The following is a 24,003-nucleotide window of genomic DNA, read 5'->3' as shown; positions in this document are numbered from 1 at the left end:
TAGAGTACAGAGGGAACTGATTTTTATTTGAAGCAGTTCTCTAAGATCACAGGCCCAGCTTAGAGAGTTGAAAGTCTGCACTGAGCCAGGCTGCTCCTTCTATTCACTACCTAAATGCTCAGCACCTGGATGCACTCTGGGTCAGGTGAGCCTGTAGATGGCTATGCTGTGCTCAACTATTAATGGAATGCAGGAGTTCAGAGCATTCCTGCCCTTCTTTCCATAGCCTGGGATGTATGGTGGAAAGCCTGGTCCTCAGGATTCTCTTCAACTTTCAGTTTGCACAACATCCACGCCACTTTCGAGAAGAAACGGGATCAAAGGGCAATCTACTGCAAGTGAGAGCTCTTTGGGGTTCTCTCACAGATGTATCACAGTGGCAACTGAAATTACTAGAGAATATCTCAAATGTAGGAGGCCACAATGGGAGGGCATAAAGGTTCACCTCATTTTTACCACTTAAAAAATAAGTACACCTAGATGCCAATTGGATTTCTTCGGGATTGGGTATAATGAGTAAGGGAGTTCTGGAAAAATCTGTATGTTATGTGCTTTGTTTCAATAGCTGTAGAAACTCATCTCCTTAATACTGAAACATGCTTTGAAATTTTCATCTGTTGAATTTCAATTGCCTTATGAATTCAAGGATTTTAATACAGAGACCGATAATGAACATGGCTAATGAGTCTCATGCTATTTTAGAAAACATTGAGGCAAAGAAGAGTAAAGGGTTGGCATAGTGAATAGAGGAATTTGAACCTGAACACTTAGCCAAGTGAAATATTTCAAGTATGAGTGAGTATTTTATAGAGCTAGAAAAAACTAGCCTTAGGAAATTTTAACAGAGCAAATGACCTAAAAGTTTGTTTACAGTAATATGCTTGAATATTTGCAACTATAACTTAGTACAAGAGCAATGCTGAATCGTGACAAGTGCATGTTTGTAAGGGAAGACCCGAGGCCAAAGGTATAGCTGCTGTTATTAATTTACCTGAAAGATATGAAAAATGCATGTTTTAGGAGTTGTTAGATTATAGATTCATTTTTTTTGGGGGGGAGTTGTTAGATTCATAAACACCTTTTCATTCCATTGCCAGCTTAATGCTGTTTAAGAGTGCAAGTTGCACTCTTTATTTTTAAGTGGATGATTGCTTTCTAGAGCTCCTCTCTTCTTAATCTAGGGCAATTTTGTGCTCATTTGTTCCCAGATGGTGGGAGAGAAAGACTTGATATACTATCAGGTCCTACACTTTTGCCATCAGAAAGTTAAGAATAATGATTGGGTTTGATGTAAATAAAAGCCTCTTAGATAAAAGACAATAGGAATGTCTGTTGAAATAAGTTACATGGATTACACAAGAGGCTGAACTTTCGGAGGGTTGTACGAGTGGATGAAAAACAGAGTAAGTGGCGACTGTCACTCTTCCTCCTTCCACTCTCCTTCCTTCTACCTTCTTGATTTTCCTTTTCTCTCCTTCTGAATCATCTCCATTAAGTATCTTGAGTCCTTTATAGAAATGAGGCAGGTGAGGGGTGCCTGGATGGCTCAATAGGTTAAGTGTCTGCCTTCAGCTAAGGTCATGATCCTAGGGTCCTGGAATAGAGCCCCACATTGGGCTCTCTGCTCAGTGGGAAGTCTGCTTCTCTCTCTCCTTCTGCTGTTCCCCTGCTTGTGCTTTCTCTCTCTTAAACAAATAAAAAAGAATCTTAAAAAAAAGAAATGAGGCAGGTTGTAAGTAAGTAAAAAAACTTTATAATTACCATATGGCAAGTCTTGAGAGATTCTATTTACTTTTTGGCAATATCTTTGAATCACAACTGTATTTTCAGAAGGGATATGATTCCAATGGTGAAGTATACTTTCACCGTGCATCTCCTAGGACAACCCTTAGGTGAGTCATCAAGATTCTACTTTAACTATTGGTTTAAATTTCATGATTGAATATAAGGCATGATATTTTATTTATTTCAGAGTCTAATCATCCTTCATTCAAATCTTTGTATCATGTCCATTTTTAAATGAGAGGTTATAAAGAAATATGTAAAAGATAGGTTCTCAGTTGTGAATCTAATTTTTAAGTAGAGCCAAGGTTGGTACTCCATATCGAGAATATAAATTCCTTGTAATGTATCTGAAGTCATCAGATGAATACTGGAAAACAGACCAATATTAGGTTTCTCCAAAATACTCTGATATTGAGTACTAACTCTGACCCAAGGTGCTTGTCAAGAAGCGAAAGAGATGGAAGTGGACTTTGCATGCCACACTATAATGGAATAGAGGTTCCATTATAATTTCTAACATAGGTACCAGCTATTTTAAATACAATACCTATAATTATTTCTTGGTGATTGTCACCTAGTGATTGACTACATTTTTGCCCTAGTACCATTGTCATTACTTTAGTTCAAACAATCATTATCTCTCACTTTTCTTCTTTAATATATCCTTTACTTCCAATTTACACTTCTACAATCTATTCATTTCCACATATATCAGCTGGAGTAATTCTCTAAAGATGTGAAGATCATGCCTTCTTAAAAACCTTTAGCAGCTTCCCATTGTAGTGCCATTAAATCCAACTCCTACCCTGGCCTATGAGACCTGCATGATCTTGCCTTCCTCTTCCGCTCTCTTCTCTTACACTCTCTCTGTCAAGGACTGCCCTTTGGCCACACCAGCTTTTTTTCAGTTTCTAAAACGAGCGAAGCTCTTTCCAAATTTAGTAATTTACACATGCTTTTCCCTACTCTCGGGTGTTCCCTGCATCTCATCTCTACCCTATTCCCATGACTAGCATCTTATTTTCCTGCAAAGTCCTTTGGCTTAAATGTCATCTCTTCAGAGTGTACTTCTGAGGGCAACTTACTAAGAATGTTCCATCTGTATTATATCTCACATTTGTTTTGTTTAGTACTTTTTTTAGAACTTGTAATTTGTAATTATATATTAACCTGTTGATATAGTAATACTAATATTTTTAAAATATTTATTTGAGAGAGAGAGCGAACGAGCATGAGCAAGCAGGGAGAGAGGGTCCAGGGAAAGGGAAAGAGAGTCTCAAGCAGACTCCACATGGAGCACCGAGCCCAGTACAGGACTTCACAAGGGCTTGAGGCAGGCTCTGCTCTGGCCTCCATCCCACAATCCTGAGATCACGACCTGAACCAAAACCAAGAGGCGGATGCTTAACCCAACTGCACCACCCAGGTGCCCCAGTCATACTAATATTTTTAAATACTTACCAACTTACGTTTCTTTATCAGTTTTTCTCTCCCTGTCCCTAATCTGCCCTCTAGTTTCAGGAAGTAAAAAAAAAAAAAAAAAAAAAAAAGCAGATACTTGACCTTTTTTTAGTAAGTCAGTAGACTCAAAAGCCAGGTTTGGAGCAGGGAGAGGTTACCTTGAGCTCCTTATTAGTATGCTAAACGCCAGGTTTGAGTGACTAGAACCTGTAATTCTGTATCAGGATAATCTAATTAAAAAGAGGGAGCAGTAGAAACCCCATTCCCTCTAAGCCCTGGGAGAGTATAGGAAGAAGAGACCTTGACAGAGATAGGAGGGTGAAGATGTTGGATATCTAGGTCCTGAGAAACCTCCTGTAGGCTTCAGTTAGACCAAGTGTAGGCAACTGCCCACCTCTCCCAATTTGGGAGGATGGAAAATTGATCATTGAGTGGGGGACCCCTCCCCCATAGTGACATGGAGACCCAGCATCATGAATAAGGTAGAAGGGCATGTCCAGACAGAGAAGGTCAAGCTTGCTCTCCTGAGCCTTCTTTGTTTGCCATGTAGTGTGAACATTTTGTTGAAAGCTAGAGATTCGGCCAAGGAGCATCAACAGAAACAGGAAGGATCCTCTGGGTCTTGTGAGCATATGCAGGACATGATGCAGTCCAAGAGAAGGTGATGGCTAGAGTGAGGAAAGGGAGGAGCAGTTCAGTGGGAGCTGGGGGCAAAGAAAGGGTAAAGAAACCATAGGCTGCATGCCTGTGGACTGGACCAGACTGGGCACTCCTTACTGAATTCCTGATTATTTTTCTCTGATACAAGCAAAGATCCAGAGGGCATAGTGGGACCCAAGCATTCTTCCCTGTGTCATTATAAGTCACATAAGACTTTCACCCAACATATATCATACCACGATCTTGCAGAAGAGGATAGAGGGAGTAGGAATAGCCTAAAACTAGAGATTGAGTTATTATGCGGAAAAGGCTGAGCATAACCTAAAAAGATTGTTTAAAATATTGAATTACACCAGGTTTTAAACTGCATTGTACTTAATGAAGTTAATTTTTTTCCCTCCTAAGTGGGGGCTCTAAGAAAGACCTAATTAGTAGTAGACAATGTAGAAGAGCTACATTTTTCCCCGTTCATATGAGTTGTAGTGAGATGAAATAAATTTTTGTTACCTTCCTACATTTACTGTATGTATCCCTATGAGGACAGGAGCCACACTACCTCCTCCTCAGCTCTTGATATACTGCTGGTACGTAATAAGTGTCCAACAAATCTTTGCTGAATGAATGAACACAGTTAAGAGTGCTACTCAGACATTTTTTAGACAACTGTTAAGGAAAAAAAATGATGTTTCATAAACCAGCTATTAATGTCTGAGGAAACTCAGTTTCTTACTTAACCTCACATTATAATGAAGAGTAAAGGCATTAGAATTGGTTGTTTCTCCCTTGGGTTCTGCCTAAAGATCTATGGCAGATCTTGGAGTAATCTTCGATTTTGTTTTAGATGTCAGTGTCTTCTTAGTCTTCAGTAATTTTTATAGCTGTCAGTTCCCTTATGTGTTGAGTCATCATTTTCCAACCATCTATTTGGATTAATAACTGTTAAAAATAATAGCTTGTCAAAAGAAACAGCTTTTTAAAAGACTTTATCTATTCATGAGAGACACAGAGAGAAAGGCAAGACATGGGCAGAGGGAGAAGCAGGCTTCCTGCAAGGGAACCTGATATGGGACCCCCGGATCATGACCTGGCCAAAGGCTCAGCCACCGAGCTGCCCAGGTGCCCCAAGAAATAGCTTTTCTTCTTTTTTAAAATTTTATTTACTTATTTATGAGAGACACAGAGACAGAGAGGTAGAGACACAGACAGAGGGAGAAGCAGGCCCCAAGCAAGGAGCCCGATGTGGGACTTGATCCCAGGTCCCCACGATCACGCCCTGGGCTGAAGGCGGTGCTAAACCGCTGAGCCATCTAGGCTGCCCCAAGAAATAGCTATTCAAAGAAGATGTTATCTAATAAAGGTAGTAAACTGCAAAGCACTATTAAGTTAGAAACCAAAGATTTTGTTCTGGTTTATTTAAATTGATTATGGAAAACTGGTAATAACTCAAATGTGTTGCCTTCTAAAATGACCTTACATGGGCTATCAGTACTCATTGCCTAATGATCTTCAAACACTATTTACTTTCATGTCTTTACGTGTATATCCAGGTGGAATCTATTGACCCAGTGCTGGGCTCAAGAACCTGACCAAAGACCTACTTTCCACAAAATTCAAGATCAGCTTCAGTTATTCAGAAATGTTTCCTTGAATGGTATTTCTCAATGCAGAGAAGAAGCAGACCACAGTGGAGTCGTCAATGAAGGCTTTGAAGGTAAGTTTGATTTTGAGTCTTTTTCAGAATTTTCTGGTTTTCTCGCCAGTGTGAATTGAACAGGTTAAAATGACGTTTTATGGTGAGTAAGAAGAATAATATACTGGCACCATCCTCATAATAATTATGTGCTCATTATACTCTTCTTTGGAAATTATTTTGATTTGTGCACTAAATTGAAAAAAAAAAAACCCATAGTGATATGGCCCCTGGATTTATCATCTAAGACAGTAAGGAGGAGATTAACATGTTGGACTATGTTTTCATGAGGTCTGTACTCCCCCCCTCATACAAGTTTCAACCTCAAATGCAGAGCTGAGTTAATTATAGACTGTTAGTTGGTGGCACATCATGATCATTGGTCTATGCAGGGCTTCTTCCTTGTTTGTTTGCTTAGTCCCTTTATCTCCATATTCTTCTGTTCTACTTCCTCTCTCGTCTTGCCAGGCAACCGTTCTAATACCTGTAATGTGTATCTTTTTATTTGTAGGTTTTGCTGCAAAATGTATATTGTTCTGTACACACAGATGCTACTGTGTTTGTAGAGCTTCTTTCTTTTCCATCGAGCACTGTTTTTAAGAACTATCCATGTTGCTATGTATATATCTAATCATTGCTTCTAACTGCTGAGTAATTTTATGATGATCACTGGAGTGGTTCATGCCTTGTTACGGTCTAGTCTGAGTCCACAACTTCAATAATTTAGTGAATAAGGCAATAATCTTCTGGAACCATTCGACTGTGATGGGCAGACTAACCTCTTTTAGTTCAATGACAAGTACAAAATGGAATTAAAACCCAGTAGTCACTTAATTCCTTTCCAGAATCAGATTTTGCCTACTTGGCTGTGGAAAAATGAATTTTGAAATGATCCACTCCAGCTGCTCTAGAACTCCTTGAGGCTATTCAAAGTTCACAGGCCCCTTGTGAATGTGGGCATTTTTGCCTAGAAATAAAGCTGGCGAGATGGACCATGAGTCAGAATCTCCCAGAAATCAGGTCTCTCAGTCTTGACAATGACTGATTATATGAGGCTGATGGCCATCGTGGCGTCTGGAGTGACACCTTGGTCCACAGTGATGCTCTTGAAGAATAGCAGGGAAGTATAAAAAGCACTGGAAAAAAAAACACTGGATGAACATCTGTTTGTCTTGAACACTGCATTTCTGAATATGTCTCTGGGGTAATTTAGACTCCACGACGTGCATGGAAATAACACTGATCGTTTGGCTTCTTTACTGTGAACAGTTAAGTGACAGACTGGAAAGGGCTGTGCTTGTCCTGAATGTGCATTCTAACTCTTATCAGATAAGCCCTGGTAATGGTCCCACAGTGGCTCCACCTGCCTTCTCATCGCGAGACTCCGCTAATTCTAAGTGCCAGTGGCTGAGCCTTGAGGAGCGCCAACTGGGGCAGCAGCCCCATCTTTTGGGAGGGTTCTGTGCATATTTGTGCCTGTGTGAAGATCACACAGGATAAGGCAAAACAGACTGGAAGTCACTCTGGATACTATCAGGTCCTTCTCATTTTCTAAGCATTTGCTTAATGAATTTTTCTAAATGAAATTTCGATTACATTTTTAAATTTTTAAAAAAATTTATTTAAACAGTTATTGACTTGTTGCAAGGCATAGTGTTAAGTATCTAAATTTGATGTGTTCCATTGGGCTGTCTTAAGGGGGAGAAAAGGAGGCAAGAATATTTCTTTCCCTTGAGCAATTAGAGTCAATTTCTTTAATTTTGTATATAGAGTTTAATAGTGAGTGCTGCTTTTATTGGCTGTCCTTGTCATAGGGCTGCCTCTGTCCCTACAATTCTACTGAAGCCATTTGAATCTGCTCCCCTTGGCTTGGTTCTTTTTTTTTTTTTTTAACATTTTATTTATTTATTCATGAGAGACACAGAGAGAGAGAGGCAGAGACACAAGGAGGCTTCATGCAGGGAGCCCGACGTGGGACTCAATCCCGGGTCTCTGGGATCACGCCCTGGACTGATGGCAGCGCTAACCCGCTGAGCCACCAGGGCTGCCCTTGGCCTGGTTCTTATTTGTGGTAACATCACATATGGAAACTTGAGAGAAACCACAATCTGGGGTTGTTTACCAATATGTAAAAGGAAATCTTTTGTTCCTAAGACAGATAAATGGCAGTAACTGAATAGAGCCCAGTGTGTAGACATGTGAACAGCAAGGGAGCACGTTTTTCTTACTAAATCACTGGTCTCATCTCTACAAGGAACACTTAACTGATAAAACCCTGATTCAAATTTGTGAATATTCCTTTTGTGGACCTTATAAAATTAAGCACAGTTATTACCTTTTAAGGCTTAAAAAAGAATTTCTGTGTTATTTCACATCAATCATAGAAATGACTCCTGATTCCTTTCCAGTGTTCCTTTAAACTTTTCAATAATTCATCTCAGTAATTTCTCTCACTATGTTATTTTATAACTGTATCTACATTTTATTTTTATTTTTAAAAAGATTTTATTTATTTATTTATGAGAGACACAGAGAGAGAGGCAGAGACACAGGCAGGGAGAAGCCAGCTCTGCGCGGGGAGCCTGATGCAGGAATCAATCCCAGGACCCGGGATCATGCCCTGAGTCAAGGGCAGACACTCAACCACTGAGCCACTGAGGTGTCCCTCTATCTACATTTTAAAGATCTTTGTCATGAAACTAATTTACATTTATTGCTAAAACACATATAAAATTATCTAAACAGAATAAAAAGCAAAAGTCTCCTACTTCCTCTCTATCCTTACTCTTCAGTGCTAGCCATAGTTAGCAATTTGGCTATATGCTTTTAGATATTTTTTTATTCATATACAACCATTTACAGGAATATTCATTTATGTGTGTTTATATATGTACTGGCTGGATTCAGAGATAAGTTGATGTACTCTAGAGGGATGAGTGGGATATAGATTCTCTGGTCAGAGAATCTTTCTTTTTTAAGTGAGCTGATGTGTAAGAATTTGGGGAACAGATGATTTTATGCTACATCTTCTGCAGGGAGCAGGAGGCATTTCCTCTTGCCACTGAGAGGGAATCCATGTTCTGTGGGAGATCAGAGGAAGGATGCGAAGTCCATATAGTGTGTTGGAGAGTCAATAAAAGCTACTGGGAAGAGGTTACTTCCACGCTGGGTTTTGCAGGGAGGTGAGAAAAACAGTATTTTGGGATAGAAGGCACAGTATGTAGAAAGGCTGAGAATAATAGAGAATGAGGTGTACATGGGACTACGTGCAGTTTATTACACATGAGGGTGCTAGATGGCAAGGGAGGAAATGGGAGGGAGAGTAATCATACATAAACAATCAGGTAAAAACATGAAAATTAAGGAAAGTTGAATTAATGAAGGGTAACAGGTGTAGAGAGGAAGAAATGAAGCCCAGAGGTAGGCACTGTAAGACTTGACTTCTGAGTGATGGAGAAAATAAACAATGGTGAATCCCAGTGATTTGTGAAACTTGGTGAAGAGTGATTCCCTTCCCAGAAATGTGGGGCATAGGAGGAAGAATAGCTTTGCACAGGTTTGGTTTGAGCTGGCTATGGGATAAGTGGAGAAGCCTCCTATTCAGGCGAAAGTTCTGTCCTATAAATATAGGCAGTTGGGGGGATCCCTGGGTGGCTCAGCGGTTTAGCGCCTGCCTTTGGCCCTGGGCGCGATCCTGGAGTTCTGGGATCGAGTCCCGCGTCGGGCTCCCGGCATGGAGCCTGCTTCTCCCTCCTTCTGTGTCTCTGCCTCTCTCTCTCTCTCTCTCTATGTCTATCATAAATAAATAAATCTTTAATAAAATAAATAAATAAATAAATATAGGTAGTTGAAGTCCAGGATGTAGATAAGGTCATTCAATTAGAGTGTAGAGAATAAGAAGAGGAGTGAATGGTGGTTGGGACCCAGAGATCAGCCGAGATACTGGAGGCTGGCAAAAAAAAAAAAAAGGATGGTGGCATGGAGAGGAAAAGCCAAAAGGGGACAAGAGAGTCATAAAAGAGTATTGCCAAACCCAAGGGAGAAAGGCTCTTGCAGGAGAGAGTGGTTAAATGCTGCAGAGGTAAAGAGTTCCAGAGGGATGCAAGAATTTTACAGTTGACATGTATTGTACTTTAAAATCTCTTTGCTCATAGAGTCCTTTTCTTCTAATGTGTGCAGACATTTTATAAAAATCAAAAAGGCTGCTGTAAGGGGCTTAAGAGGGCCTGAGAGCTGAGCTTTCCCTTAGTCTCTACCAGAAGACTATGAATCCTTAAGAAAATCTTTGTATTATGTTGCATTACCTGGTTCATCTGTGAGACTGAGAGAAGTAACAAACAATGCTCACATTAAATATATATGACAAAACTCTTTTTTTTTGACAAAACTCTTTTTGTGAATGGCTTTTAACTGCAGTATTAGCTAATCTTATTGTAGCCCTTTTCGATGTGTCATTCACTGAGCTATATGGGTTAACTCATTAAATACAATAGCCGTATGACATGGGTATTAGATATTATATCACCATTTTACAGCTGGGAAGACTGAGGTTTAGCAACTTGCCAGGGGTCACACTGCTGAAGTAGGGCTGGGGTGTGGCTTCTGTCCTAGTATAGCTGGAGTATGGCTTCTACTCTCAGCCTTCACAGAAACACGGCTGTCATAAGGAAAATACCCACACGCTTTCCCCAATTTGTTACCAACAGTGTGCTGTGCAGTTAGGGATAGTAAAAGAACTTATTACTTCTGGCTTACCAGAAAAGATATCCCAATTTGTCCTGGTCACTTAGGTGCCAAGTTGTTGGCAGACTGAATTAAAATTCTAAGCAATACTTAAAAAATAATGAAGCAGACAAACATGCAGAATAATGATGCAGCAAGAGTTTAACAGGGAATATAATCAAACTTTGATAATTTGGATGGAACAAGCATTTCTGTGCCATGACAGAAATTCAATTTTAGTAAAAGAGAAATTCTCATTCTGTTATTTACAACGAATGCAAATCCTGACGGTAAGGAATGGAAAGAGATATGAGAATCATTAAAAATTTTGATTATTGAGATGTGACTGAACAAAGGGGGCAGAGAGAAGAAATAAACTCACAGGCAGCGTTTGCATATTTGCAAAGGACAGAAATCATAAAACAGTCCCTTCAAGGGAAGCCTAAACTTAATTACCTTTTTAATAAGAGAGAATGTGTTTAATAATAGTTTACCGCTCTGCAGACTGGTAGGCATATTTAGCAAAGCAATAAGATGTCTGTTTTGACTGTTATTACTGGAGATACATAAGAAGGTAAGAAAGCCATTGAAAGGGCTTTTTGAAAGAAAAAAAAAAGCCAGGGGGTGGTGGGCATTAGGATTACAGAGAGCAATAATACCATGCCTATCCTATGGTCCTACTGACCTAATGGGGTAGAGAGGGGATAGAGAGAGATTAGTAACATATCTGGGCATCTAGTAAAAATATCCCAGTGACTTCATCCAAACATTTTTGTAAACATCACCTCATCAGTCCCAGAGAGTTCTACAGGAAACAAATCTAAATGCTCCTCTGCTGTTCTAAACATAGCCAGTCAGCCGGCATATGTCTCGTCTGTAAATACCCTGTCTTGCTTGGAAGTCTTTATTTTAATATTTCCCTCTTAAAGAAAGGGTTGCCGAGCACATGCTATCTTTGTTCAGGATCTCTGCTGTGAGATCTGACCTGCAGGCTTTCTATTCAGTTTTAAACAAAAATAAACAAACAAAACACCCTCCTCCCCACCATCTCTCATAAGTTCTTTATGCAATAAGAAGATGTACTAATTGCTGAAAGCTTGCCAGGGTCAAGTTACTAAATATTGCTCTAAGTACTCTAAACCAATGAAGTAGTTAGCTAATGATTTTTCTTTGACGCACGGTGCCAGAATTTGTAAAAAGAATTTATGTGCTTTATATAAAAGGTTTTTTTTTCCCAAATAACTCAACAAGAGGCAAAAAAAAAAAAAATTAAACCACATATGGGTAATAAGTTTCCAAATATGCTATTTAATGGATTCAAGGTATGAAAATGAAGCTGCTGATAACGTGAGAAGCTAGACCTTCATTGTAAATTTAAGTTTTGAAATTTTTTCAGCTTTTCCTTTAGCCTAATTTCTTTAAGTCTTTCAGGAACATCTTAATTTCCTCAATAATCTGGACCAATGGACTATTTAAAGCTATTTTATTTCTTCCTATCACTTTTTGATATTTTTGGTTAATATTATCATATGGAAAACTTTTTTTGTGAGTTTCCCAGTGGCTCTCAGTACCTATCTGTTGACCATAATAATAACAGTAGGATGCTTCCAAAGATATTCAGCACTTAGGCATTAACCAAGCTTGGCATTTGATTTCTACAGGGTGGATATTTTATACCACTATGTAACTATCCATGTGGTTTGAAATGGGCTACCATGCTGTTTGAATGCTGAAGAGGAACACGAAATGATGATGGCCAGGAGTTTGAGCCCGTAGCTTAGCCATCTTGTCCTTTGACAGCGTGTAAAGGTCTGCAGAAGAAACGTGGACCTCCTAAAACAGAGCAGGGATAGTAGTTCACATGCTCTTACAATCAAATAAGCTTCATAGTTCAGGCAGATGCATTCAATTCCATTGGCAAAAAGTAGCTACAATGCACCTCCCTTAGTCTATTGAGGTTGCTTCTTTTCCCCATGTTTCCATTTATATTCATTCCAAAGAAACCCAAGCTGGGTGTACGTCAGGGTTAAGAGTAAAAGGTTGACCGTGCAGCAGGCCTCACCCTCCTTAGTGACACACATTTGGATGCTTCTTGCTGGAAGAATGATGGAGACAAAGAAAGGACCACTATCTGTTGACTGATTTGTAAAATATGATATATTTTGAAGGAACAGTAATATTTCTAATCATAAATTTTTTATCCAGGAGTAACACTCAGCAACTGGAAAGCATTGATCACAAACAATCCCCGTAATGCACATTTACATATGTATGTTTGTATTGTGTGCTTGTCCCTTTTGAGTATCCAGCATTTTGTGAAATGTTTCAGAAGCTCTGCTGTTAAGTTTCAGCAAGAATGCTTATACTTTTTCTCTGTGTAAAAAGGTCAGTCTTTAGGTAGAGAAAGACAAAATAATCTGAGCGTAATTGTGAAGAAGGCTGAGTACCCTCTGCCCATTTTTCTGCTGCCTCCTTTCTGACCCCACACACAGGAGCATCCAGAGTCTGTGCCTTTCAAGGACTCCTGTAGGGCACACTGCCCACCAACTTGGCTCCTCCTCATAGAGCGCAGCGGCCCTGCCCTCTCATTGGGGAGGGTAAATATAATATAGGGACACAGTCTGGGTTCCAATTGCAGCTGTGTGACCTTGGGCAAATTATTTAACTCCTCTGTGCCTCAGTTTCCTCAACTGTTAGATGGGGATAATATAAGCATCTACTTAATAGAAGGAGAATGAGTTAAGATACGTATATAGTTTAGAACGGTGAAGTGCCTGGCATGTAGTACGTGCTCCATGTTAATAACAACAATAATCATCACTATTATTATATTTCATATCATTTTCCTTCTCCCTCAATTCTGGCATCAAAACTTGCCAAGCTATCCATTCCCTATCAGCCTGGTGAGCTCACAAGCACACTAGTTTGTTTGCTAAATAGTATTAATGCAACTTGTCCCAGGGAGGTAGCTGAGGGGGACCAGCCACACCGATTCACACTCTGCACTCACACTCCTTGGGCTCCTTGTTCTCGCTGTTCTCTTTTCCTTGAACACTCTTCTTCAGATAGCCATGTGCTGAATTCCCTCACTTGATTCAGGTCTCTACTTCAAGTTTACTTCATTAGAGAGGACTTTGCTGACATATCATCTAAAGTAGCAACACCCTTGGGCAGCCTGGGTGGCTCAGCGGTTTAGCATCTGCCTTTAGCCCAGGGCCTGATCCTGGAGACCTGGGATCGAGTCCCGTGTCAGGCTCCCTGCGTGGAGCCTGCTTCTCCCTCTGCCTGTGTCTCTCTCTCTCCCCTCTCTGTGTTTCTCATGAATAAATAAATAAAATCTTTAAAAAAAAAGTAGCAACACCCTTCCACCACCCCATTATTTTTTTGTCCCCTTTTCCTGCTATTCGTCACCACCTGACATAGACTTAGTTGTCTGCTACTTTACTGTCTGTCTCCCCCTATTAGAATGTAAACCCCAAAGAGGACAACTTTGCTTTGTTCTTTGTTGTCTCATCAATTCTTAGAACAGAACCTGGTATGTGTTAAGCATCTAGTAAATATCTTAATAAATGATTAAATTACTCAATAGAAAAGACTGTATCTTTCAAGGTGGATATTTTAGCTGGTGGGACTAAAAGGTAAGCACTTTTGACATAAAGGCCACTTAATACCTATCCCCAAGGCTGTGACCTGTTCATTTATGACAGAGTTATCATCTCTGTGCTCTCCTCACATTTATGTATTCCTTTTATATGTAGCACACACTGTCTTCTATAGTAATGTTACTGCCCCCCTACTAGCCGACAGTAGCCTCAAGGACAAAGAGCATATCTGATTTATCTTTGTATTCCCTTGGTGGTCCTCATCAGTGTTTGCTGAACCAATTTATAAGGTTGGTATTGTTATAATTCTTGTACAGCCTATATATCATGGGGACAGAAAGTCAATGAGATAGTGTTATAACTTTCACATTTTTTTTTCACAGATGAAGATGGCAGTGTGATCTGTTTGAATTCAGGTGACATTACATCAATTGCCCTAACGGAAACCAAGAATCAAGAAGGGTTAAACTATATGGTACTTGCTACTGAACGTAGCCAAGGTGAAGAAAATTCTGAGGGTCCTCTAGGCTCCAAGGAATCTGGATCTTGTGGTCTGACGAAAGAAGAGAAGGAACCACATGCGGACAAAGATCCCTGCCAAGAAAAACAAGTGGCTTACTGCCCTCCTGGCAACCCTGAAGGCCTGAACTATGCCTGTCTCACTCACAGTGGATATAGAGATGGGTCTGATTAATAGCTCTGTTTGGGAAATGCAGAGTTGAGATAAACACTCTCATTAAGTAGTTACTGAAAGAAAACCCTAGTAGAGTGATAGATGTGATAGTCTGTGACTCCAAATTAACACTGAAAAGTTCCTGAATTCCTGAACTCTTGATTCCAAGAGCCGTTTGATTTCGGTTGTGACCATCCCCATAACAACTGCCTAACCTTCGGCAGAATTCCCATTGAACCACGAAACATTTGGAAAGCTTAGGAAGACTCGAAGTTGGAAGGGAAACTGTTCCTTCTCTCCCTTGAGGTCCCTTAGTCCATTGCTGCAGCAGAAGCATCTTGATTAGATGGTGAGAGACAAAATAGCTTTATATCCCCAAAGGGGATATACATATATACATATACACATATACACATACATATATGTGGAAATGACAAGGGGGAATTCCCTCTACACACATAGAAGTAACCAGCACCTAGGACACGAGGAATCATTTGGAAAGCTATTACTACAGTAAAACATTGTCTTTAATGACTATTCTAAAATACTTTTATTTTAGAGGCTTCAGTCATATTGAAAATAGGATCATGAAAAGAGCTCTAAATCCTGAAGTTTAGCATTCCACGGACTTTGGGTTATATAAAAATCGCTCTGTGACTTGTGCGCTTCTATGGAAATTAACTAATATAAAGATCGTTTTTATTTGCCATATCTGTCTTATACATAAAATAGCTAGGATTCCATTTAGTATCAATCCTCCTTAAAATTAAATATGAGCGATTGTATGATGTTAATCTAAGTTCTGTGATTTTTAATGACTCCACGAAATAATAGATACCTAAATGAGAACTATTAAAAAATTCTTCAGAGAAATATTCTGATTAAAGCCAATCATGTTTTTTTGCAGCCACCCTTTTAAATCTGAATGCCTCAACCTGTCTAAGGGCAACTCTAATGAAAGAAAGCAACCTGTATGTTATTCAGTTGCAGTATACAGGATGTTTGCTAGATATGAAAGACACTTTGATAATAAATTTGATAAAAACTACTCCTGGAAGAAGATCATGTATCCATTTGCACCTGGGATAATTTAGTTCAGTTTTTAACTTGTTTACAGCCTGAGAGGATGCACCCGTTGGCTGCATGGTGAGGAACACAGGCAAGTCAATGCGTGAGTTCTGTGGGGAACAGCCCCCAGGGAAAGGTCCAGGATCTGTGGCCTCTGCTACATCTGTTATTCCATGGAAAGAGGCAGGATATTTTCTCTCTAATCTTCTGATGTTCTAATAGGCAGTTATCATTCTTTTCGCTTGCCCAGTATATGATGCCCCTTCCCAAGTTGGAGAATTCCTCTACCTTCATCTTCTGGGTGGGAGTTATGTTCCATTGGCTCCCCCAAGATCTCTTGCAGCAAGAAGGCAGGCATGTGACCCCCACCACTCAAACACACCTACCACAGCCTTCTAATTGAGAGGTAAGGAAGCAAAGAGAGAGGGCCCACCGTGAGTCTTCCCAGGTGGTGGTGGCCTCTATAGTTGGTCTGACTCCTGGCATCCAGTGTTGAGGCCCAAGAGAGTCTGCAGAGCAGATCTGGAGCCTGGTGCTTCTTGCAGTCGCAGTAGCCAGATTAGACTGGTTCTGCTGTCTGCCTTGAACAAATGCACCTGGTTCCAGTCTGGCTCTCAAGCTCTCCCAGGGATCTCCTGAGTTACCCTCGTATCCTTTTAATAAATGCTTTTCTTTTAAATCAGCTGGAGTCAGTTTCTGTTGCTTGCAACCAGGACTTTTGCTCTGCCAGTGGCATGGACCTTTATTTTGGAATAGGCAAGAGAAATGAAAAATATAGAGGAAAACTGGATTTTCAGGTACATTTGCACTACAGTTTGGACAATAAGGAAATGTACAGAATATCTGAGGAGAAGAGCCCATAAAATATCATGTTTCAGCTATACTATACATGTAAATTAGTAGTATTTTTAATAATTCATAATGAATAATATTGGTAGAAATATTTAATGCAAAATAAAATAATGGCTGAAATCTCATGAGTAAAATTTATTACAGATAAAAGTGATAAGATACAAATGACTGGTAATATTGAAAACTATGTAAGTTAATTCTGGAAAAAATAGACCTTATAATCAAGAGGGAAAATTGGCAATTGCTAAAAATATTACTTATTAAAGTTTTTTTCACCAAACATTAATGGAAGAATAGAATCTTAGTGATACATATTTTTATCTGCAAAATATGACCTGGAAAAATATAAAAAATAGTGAAAGAGATTATAGGGGAAAGGAGAGAAAATGAGTGGGGAAAATTAGAGAGGTTGACAAAACATGAGACACTCCTAATTCTGGGAAATGAACTAGGGATAGTGGAAGGGGAGGTGGGCAAGGGGATGGGTGGAAGGGGAGGTGACTGGGTGATGGGTACTGAGGGGAGCACTTGACGGCATGAGTACCAGGTGTTATGCTATATGTTGGCAAATCGAACTCCAATAAAAAAGAAAAATGGCTCCCAAAGGCAAAGTTTATACTTGGTAAGAACAAAACACAAAATACAACAGCCAATTAATAAATCTAATCTTCATTTTACTTTATTTTTTCTCATTGAAGCATAATTGGCATAAAATATCCTGTTAGATCGGGCATATGTCATGATGATTCGATATTTTTATACATTACAAAATGATTCTCACAATAAGTCTAGTTACCATCTGTTAACAAAGTAATTACAATATTATTGATTATATTCCCTATGCTTACATTCCCTAGGTACGTTACATCCCCATGACTTATTTCTTTTCTTTTTTTTTTTTTTGACTTATTTATTTTCTAACTAGCAATTTGTACCTCTTAATCTACTTCACCTATTTCACCTGCCTCTACTAACCCTTCCCCCTCTGGTAACTAACAGTTTCCTGTATCTATGAGTTTGTTTCTGTTTTGTTTTGTTTGTTCATTTGTTTTGTTTTTTTATATTCCATGTTAAGTGAAATCATATGGTATTTGTCTTTCTCTGTCTGACTTATTTCATTTAGCATAATACCATCTAGGTCCATCCATCTAACTTTCATTTTAGATTGTTCAAGGAAATGATATCATTTATAAGGAAAAGTAAGTTGCAAATGAATATTGTTTATAAACAGCAACAACAACACAACAGGCTATAAGTATAGAGAACAAACTAGTGGTTGCCAGAGGGGAAGGGGGTGGAGGGTTAGATGAAATAGGTGAAGGGGATTAAGAGGTACAAAAAAGAAAACAAAAGAAAGAAATATTGTTTATAATTTAACATTGCCAATCAAACAAAGATTTACCTAGATAAAGTTAATATGTTGATATAATTATGATGAAGATGCTTTACTTAAAATGCCCTTAGGGAAAGAGTCTGTCCCTGGGTCCAGATATGCTCTCTGTTGCTCACCCATACTGGTTTTGCCTGGCTTATTGGAGCTCCTTACCTATTCTCTGCTTGTCTGAATCCCACTCATCGTTTAGGATCAGCTCATATTCCAACTGTTTGGAAAGGCTTGTCCCTAACTCCGTCTCCTCTCCCTTGTCAGAATTATTATTGCCCTTCTTGTCTTTACATCTCATTTAACAGTAACCACATATATCTCCATCCAATTTCCATGTATCTTACCCACTTGAATAAATAGCAAGCTCTCTGTAGACAAGGTGATGTCTTTTAACCCTTGGTATCTTCTCTCAGCCCAAATAATGTTTAATGGATTAATTGGCTGATTTTCTCATCATCTTTTTACAACACATTTCACAACGTCTTCACTGGCAGCTCTTAGAAAGGATGCCAGAAAATTGGTCTAATGCCAACGGGGGCTCAAGAGGATTCTTTTGATCCTGAGTCATCTCCTAAGACCTACATAGATTATAGAAGTTAGGAGACTGCTTTGAGGTTCGAACCAGACTTAGGGTAGGCCTGAAATTCTGGAAGCTCTTGAAATGATGGAGAACATATGATAAAGGGGTAAAAATGTATTTAACCATTATCAGTTTCTTCCCTGTCTCAAATCCACCTTTTATCCTCAGAATGGCCTTGTGGGAAATGTTTCTAATGGCTGCATAAAATCTCTTACGATGGATTTGCTGTGGTGTACTGCTCCCTCGTAGATCTACCTATTTGTTCATTCATTCATTAATTCATTCAATAAGTATTTTTTGAGTGTTTGCCAGATAGAAAGCATTGTTATAGGCACTAGGAATAGAGTAATAAACAAAGCAGTCTCTGCCTTGCTGGAGGTTACATTCTAGAATTTTAGGTGGGTGAAAATACATAATAAATAAACAAAAATATCTATGATGATACACTAAAGGTGTCTTATAGCATTATCAAGTGGAGTTTATTCCAGAGATACAAGAATATTTTGATATCCACAAATCAGTCAATGTGATATACAACATTACCAAAATGGAGGATAAAAATCATATAATCATCTCAATAGATGCAGAAAGAGCATTTGACAAATTCAACATCTATTTATGACAAAACCTTACAACAAAGAGAATATAGAGGGAATGTACCTCAACTTAATACAGGTCATTTATAACCAGCCCACAGTTAACATCATACTTAATGGTGAAAAGCCAAAGGCTTTTCCTCTAAGATCAAGAACAGGACAAGGATGTCCATTCTTACTACTTTTGTTCAATGTAATATTGGAAGTCCTAGCCAGAGCAATTAGGCCAGAAAAAGAAATTAAAGACACCTAAATTGGAAAGGAATGAGTAAAACTGTCACTGTTTGCAGATGACATGATATTATATATAGAAAACAATAAATACTTCATCAAATACTGTTAGAACTAATAAATACTTCATCAAAAACTGTGAAAACTAAAATTCAGCAATGTTGCAGGATACAAAATCAACACACAAGAATCTGCTGTTTTTTTAACACCAATAGCAAACTATTAGAAAGAGAAATTAAGTAAATCTCATTTATAATTGCATCAAGAAGGATAAGATACATAGATGTAAATTCAGCCAAGGAGGTGAAAGACCTATTATATATTTAAAACTACAAGACATTAATGAAACAAACTGAGGAAGACATAAATAAATGGAAAGATTTCCTATACTTATGGATTGGAAGAATTAAGATTATCAAAATATCCGTACAACCCAAAGTAAGATACAGATTCAGTGAAATCCCTATCAAAATTTTAATGGTGTTTTTCACAGAAATGGAGCAAACAATTCTAAAATTTGTGTGAAACCACAGAACTCCAAATAGCCAAAGAAATCTTGAAAAAGAACAAAGCTGGAGGCCTCTTGATTTCAAACTATATTACAAATATAACTAAGAGTATGGCACTGACATAAAAACAGACACATAAAATGGCACAGAACAGAGAGCCACACATATATAGTCGATTAATTGATGACTGAGAAGCCAGGAACATACAATAGGGACAAGAAAGTCTTTTCAGTCATTGATGTTGGGAAAATTGGACAGCCACATGCAAAAGAGTGAAATTGGACAACTGTCTTGCGCCCATCACTGGAGTCAGAGCAATAAATGAGTTCTGCCTTAAATCCAGTGATCTAGAACAACTTTGAAAAATCAGACGACGAAGTCCTCATGAAGATACTGAGTCTTTTACTGTGTATACTTGAGATCAGATGTGGAGGCAAAATCTTTGGAAGTTTGGGGAAGCTCTGAAGCTCTTGCCAGAGAGAAAAAACTGTGTAAGGAAGCAGAAATAGAATACAGAGAAAAGCTATTTAGAAACCAAAAAATATTAAGAGAATATAGAGACTTCCTTGGAAACACCAAGCCACAGTCCAGAACGACATCAGTCGTTCAGAAACAAAATAAACAAATGGAACTACATGAAACTATAAAACTTCTGCACAACAAAGGAAACCATCAAAAAATGGAAAGACAATCTATTGAATGGGAGGAAATAATTGCAAATCATATATCTGATAAAGGGCTAATATCCAAAAAATACGAAGAACTCATATGACTGAGTAGCCAAAAACAACCCTATTTATTTATTTATTCATTTATTCATTCATTCATTCATTCATTCATTCATTCATTTAAACAACCCAATTTTAAAAAGGTCAGAAGAGGGGCGCTTAGGTGGTTCAGTCAGTTAAGCATCCAGCTCTTGATTTTGGCTCAGGTCACCATCCTAGGGTTGTGAGATCAAGCCCCACCTTGGGCCCGTGCTCAGTGAGGAGTCTGCTTGGGATTCTCTCTCCCTCCGCCTGCTTATGCACTCTCTGTCTCCATATATATAAATAATATATATATTTATATAAAATAAATAAATAAATCTGTAAAAATAAGGCAGAATTTGCAACAACATGGTTGGATCTAAAGAATATAATGCTAAGCAAAATAAGTCAGTCAGAGAAAGACAAATACCTATCTGATTTCACTCACATGTGGAATTTAAGAAACAAAACAAGTGAGCAAAGGGAAAAAAGAGAGAGAGAAATCAAAAAACAGACTTTTAATTATAGAGAACAAACTAACTGGTGGTTACCAGAGGGGAGGAAGGTAGGGGGATGGGGGAAATAGGTGATGGGGATGAAGGAGTGCACTTGCTGTAATGAGCACTGGCTGATGTATGGAAGTGTTGAATCACTATATTGTATACTTGAAACTAATACATTATATGTTAACTAACTGGAATTTAAATAAAAACTTTAAAAAAATGGGCAGAAGATCTGAATAGACATTTTTTTCCAAAGAAGACATGTACATATGGCCAACAGATACATGAAAAGATGAAAAATCATCATTCATCAGGGTAATGAAAATCAAAACCCCAATGAGATATTACTTCACACCTGTTAGAATGCCCATTTTAAGACAAGAACTAACAAGTGTTGGCAAAGATGTGGGAAAAAGGGAACCCTGTGCACTGTTGATTGAAATGTGAATTAGTACTACGGAAAAGGGTATGGGGGTTCCTCAAAAAATTAAAAATAGAACTACTATATGATCCAGCAATTTCTCTTGTGGGTATTTATCAGAAGAAAACAGAAACACTAATTAGAAAAGATATATGGAGAAAGATATATGGATTAAAAATGTGATATGTATATTCAATGGGTTATCTAATTCAGCCACAAAAAGAATGAACTTTTGCTGCTTGTGACAACATGGATTGACCTCAAGGGCAATTATGCTAAGTGAAGTAAGTCAGACAAAGAAAGACAAATATGGCCTCTCTTATTAGGTTTACTCTTAAAAAGAAGAATGAGAGTGAGAGAGAAAGAGAGAGAGGAGAGAGAGAACGTAGTCTCATAGATACAGAGAACAGATTGGTGTTTGCTGTGTGTAAGAGTGGGGGAGCAGGAGAGATAGTAAGCTATTCTTATTTAGGGGAGAGGTTTAAAGAAATTGAAGAAAAAAATTTTTTTACAGAAGTGTAATTTTTCAAAAGAAAAAAGGAATGAAGATCAAAAGGAAGCAAGTTTAGAGTAAGGATTTTTTTAAGTAAAAGAAAAATCTAAGAAATACACATTTGATGATAAAATGGGAAATAAGTTTGATTTGAGTTGAGATCTTGTACCATATTGAGAAGAGAGAAAAATGCAAATCAAAAATATGACACTACGTTTCAAAAGAATGTTTCCTTGCAGATATTAAAGCAGACTGTATAGTCTACTTTTACCCTTCCTCGGAATGGCAAGGCAACACAGAGGAATAGAGTGAAGAAGCAGAAAATAACTGGGAGTGAAAAAGGGAGAAGTCACCGTGGGAGATGTACTATAAGGGTCAATTATTATTATTCAACGGTATTACTGGATTTACTTTAAAAATATCTTTTAAAAATATCCTTTTATGTGTTCAGTATATTCTCTTTGGGCTTCGTATTTGTCAATATTCTGATGCAGAGAACAGATTCCATTCTAGACAATTTGAATAAAAGGATTTATTATAGCATGTCAGATGGTTTTACAGAATTATCAAGATGGTTGAATAGAAATCTGCAGGATGAAATTCCAGAATCTATTTGCAAGTCTATACTGCAGAAACAGGCTGCCAAGGATAGGGAAGCTGCTTGTCAAATCGGGAGGCGCCCCTTATTATGTATGTAAACATAGGGCTGCCTCAGTCTGAGCTGCTAAATTAGCTGCTGTTATCAGGAAGCTTCGGATCCCACATGATGCCTCCTTTTCTAGTATTAAGAAGCCATTTCTGCCAATTCAACAAGCCTCGGAGACAGAGTTTGGCTGCAGAGCTATGCCGCATTTGCTACAACACCCATTGATAAAATCCCAACATCCTTTTTATCTCAGTTCATATTTCAAGTCTCATGTGATTGCATCTGATATAGAACCTGAATCCAACTTGGATCATCTGCTGAACATGAATAGGAGAAACGTTTTAGCTTTCTGCTCTCCACAGGAGAAGGAAGTCAAATAGAAGAAATCGGAATAGATATTCTGAGCCCAATCTCTAGAACTGCACTAGACTTTATTCCAACTTCTCCACACTCATCTTTGAAACATTCAAACATTTTTCATTGTTATTCAGAGAATCACATATTTGGTCCATCTTTGAGCATAGTCCCAATGTCCAGAACATTCCTCCTGTACGTAAGTGCTTAAAAAATATCTACTCAATATATAGAGGTGACAAATACATATGTATATATATGTGTCAGAGGAGGCTGAGTGCTAACAGAAATATGAATCAGGGGTTGAGACATAGAAAGAGAGAGAGAGAGAGAGAGTTGTTATTTTATGTACAATAGCCAGAGAAAGCTATGCTGATAAAGAGATATTTAGTGAAGACCTGAAATAAGTAAAAAAAAAAATAGTCATATGTGTTTGTAGTAGAAGGGAAAATAAGTTCAAAAGCCCTCCCTGAGATGAAAGCATGCCTGGTCTGTGAAAGGAATGACACCAAGGTCAGGAGTAAACTGAAGGAGGGGAGCATGGTAATGGTGGTTACATCACACAAGTCATTGTAAGCCATTAGGAGGCCTTTGGCCTATTCCTCGTGTGTGAGAAGAAGACGCCAAAGAGTTTCAAACAAACAAGAGATATGATGTGACTTAAGTTTTGAAAGGATCATTCCAGAGGTGTGGAGAGGAGCCTGAGAGTAGGGTGGGGCCGAGAGGTAGAAGCAGGAAAATCAACTAGAAGTTATCATGATCAACCAGGCAAGAGATGATGGCGGCTTGGTAGTGAAGGTGGTGAAACAGTGGTGAGAAGTGATGAAATTGATTGATCTTGAGTTTTTGGGGGCAGGTTTTACTGATGAATTAGGGAGGGTGTATGAGAGAAGAAAGATTAAAATTTTAACCTGGGTGGTAGGAAGAATGGAAGTTATCACTTATTTACATGCAGAAGACAGGAGAGGCAGGGTGGCAACGAGAGGTTCAGCTTGGGATGTGTTAGTTTTGAGATAGTTGTTAG

General features: G+C 38.5%; 1 protein-coding gene across 5 annotated transcripts in view; it reads left to right on the top strand.

Moving 5' to 3' along the window:
* Positions 1–15,641, top strand: part of ROS1 (ROS proto-oncogene 1, receptor tyrosine kinase) — a 121,250-nt gene extending 105,609 nt beyond the window's left edge. For 4 of the 5 annotated variants that reach the window (XM_077900790.1, XM_077900797.1, XM_077900766.1 and 1 more), the window contains 2 exons: positions 5,454–5,617; positions 14,304–15,641. In XM_077900790.1, coding sequence (XP_077756916.1) covers positions 5,454–5,617; positions 14,304–14,614 — 475 coding nt within the window. In that variant the 3' untranslated portion in view covers positions 14,615–15,641. The remainder of the gene's footprint in view (positions 1–5,453; positions 5,618–14,303) is intronic. The other variant, XR_013381554.1, reaches the window with a different exon arrangement.
* The last annotated feature ends 8,362 nt before the right edge of the window (positions 15,642–24,003 follow it).

Source organism: Canis aureus, chromosome 1 (genome assembly GCF_053574225.1).
Source record: "Canis aureus isolate CA01 chromosome 1, VMU_Caureus_v.1.0, whole genome shotgun sequence".
Lineage (NCBI taxonomy): Eukaryota > Metazoa > Chordata > Mammalia > Carnivora > Canidae > Canis > Canis aureus.
This window is presented reverse-complemented; position numbering and strand designations above follow the sequence as displayed.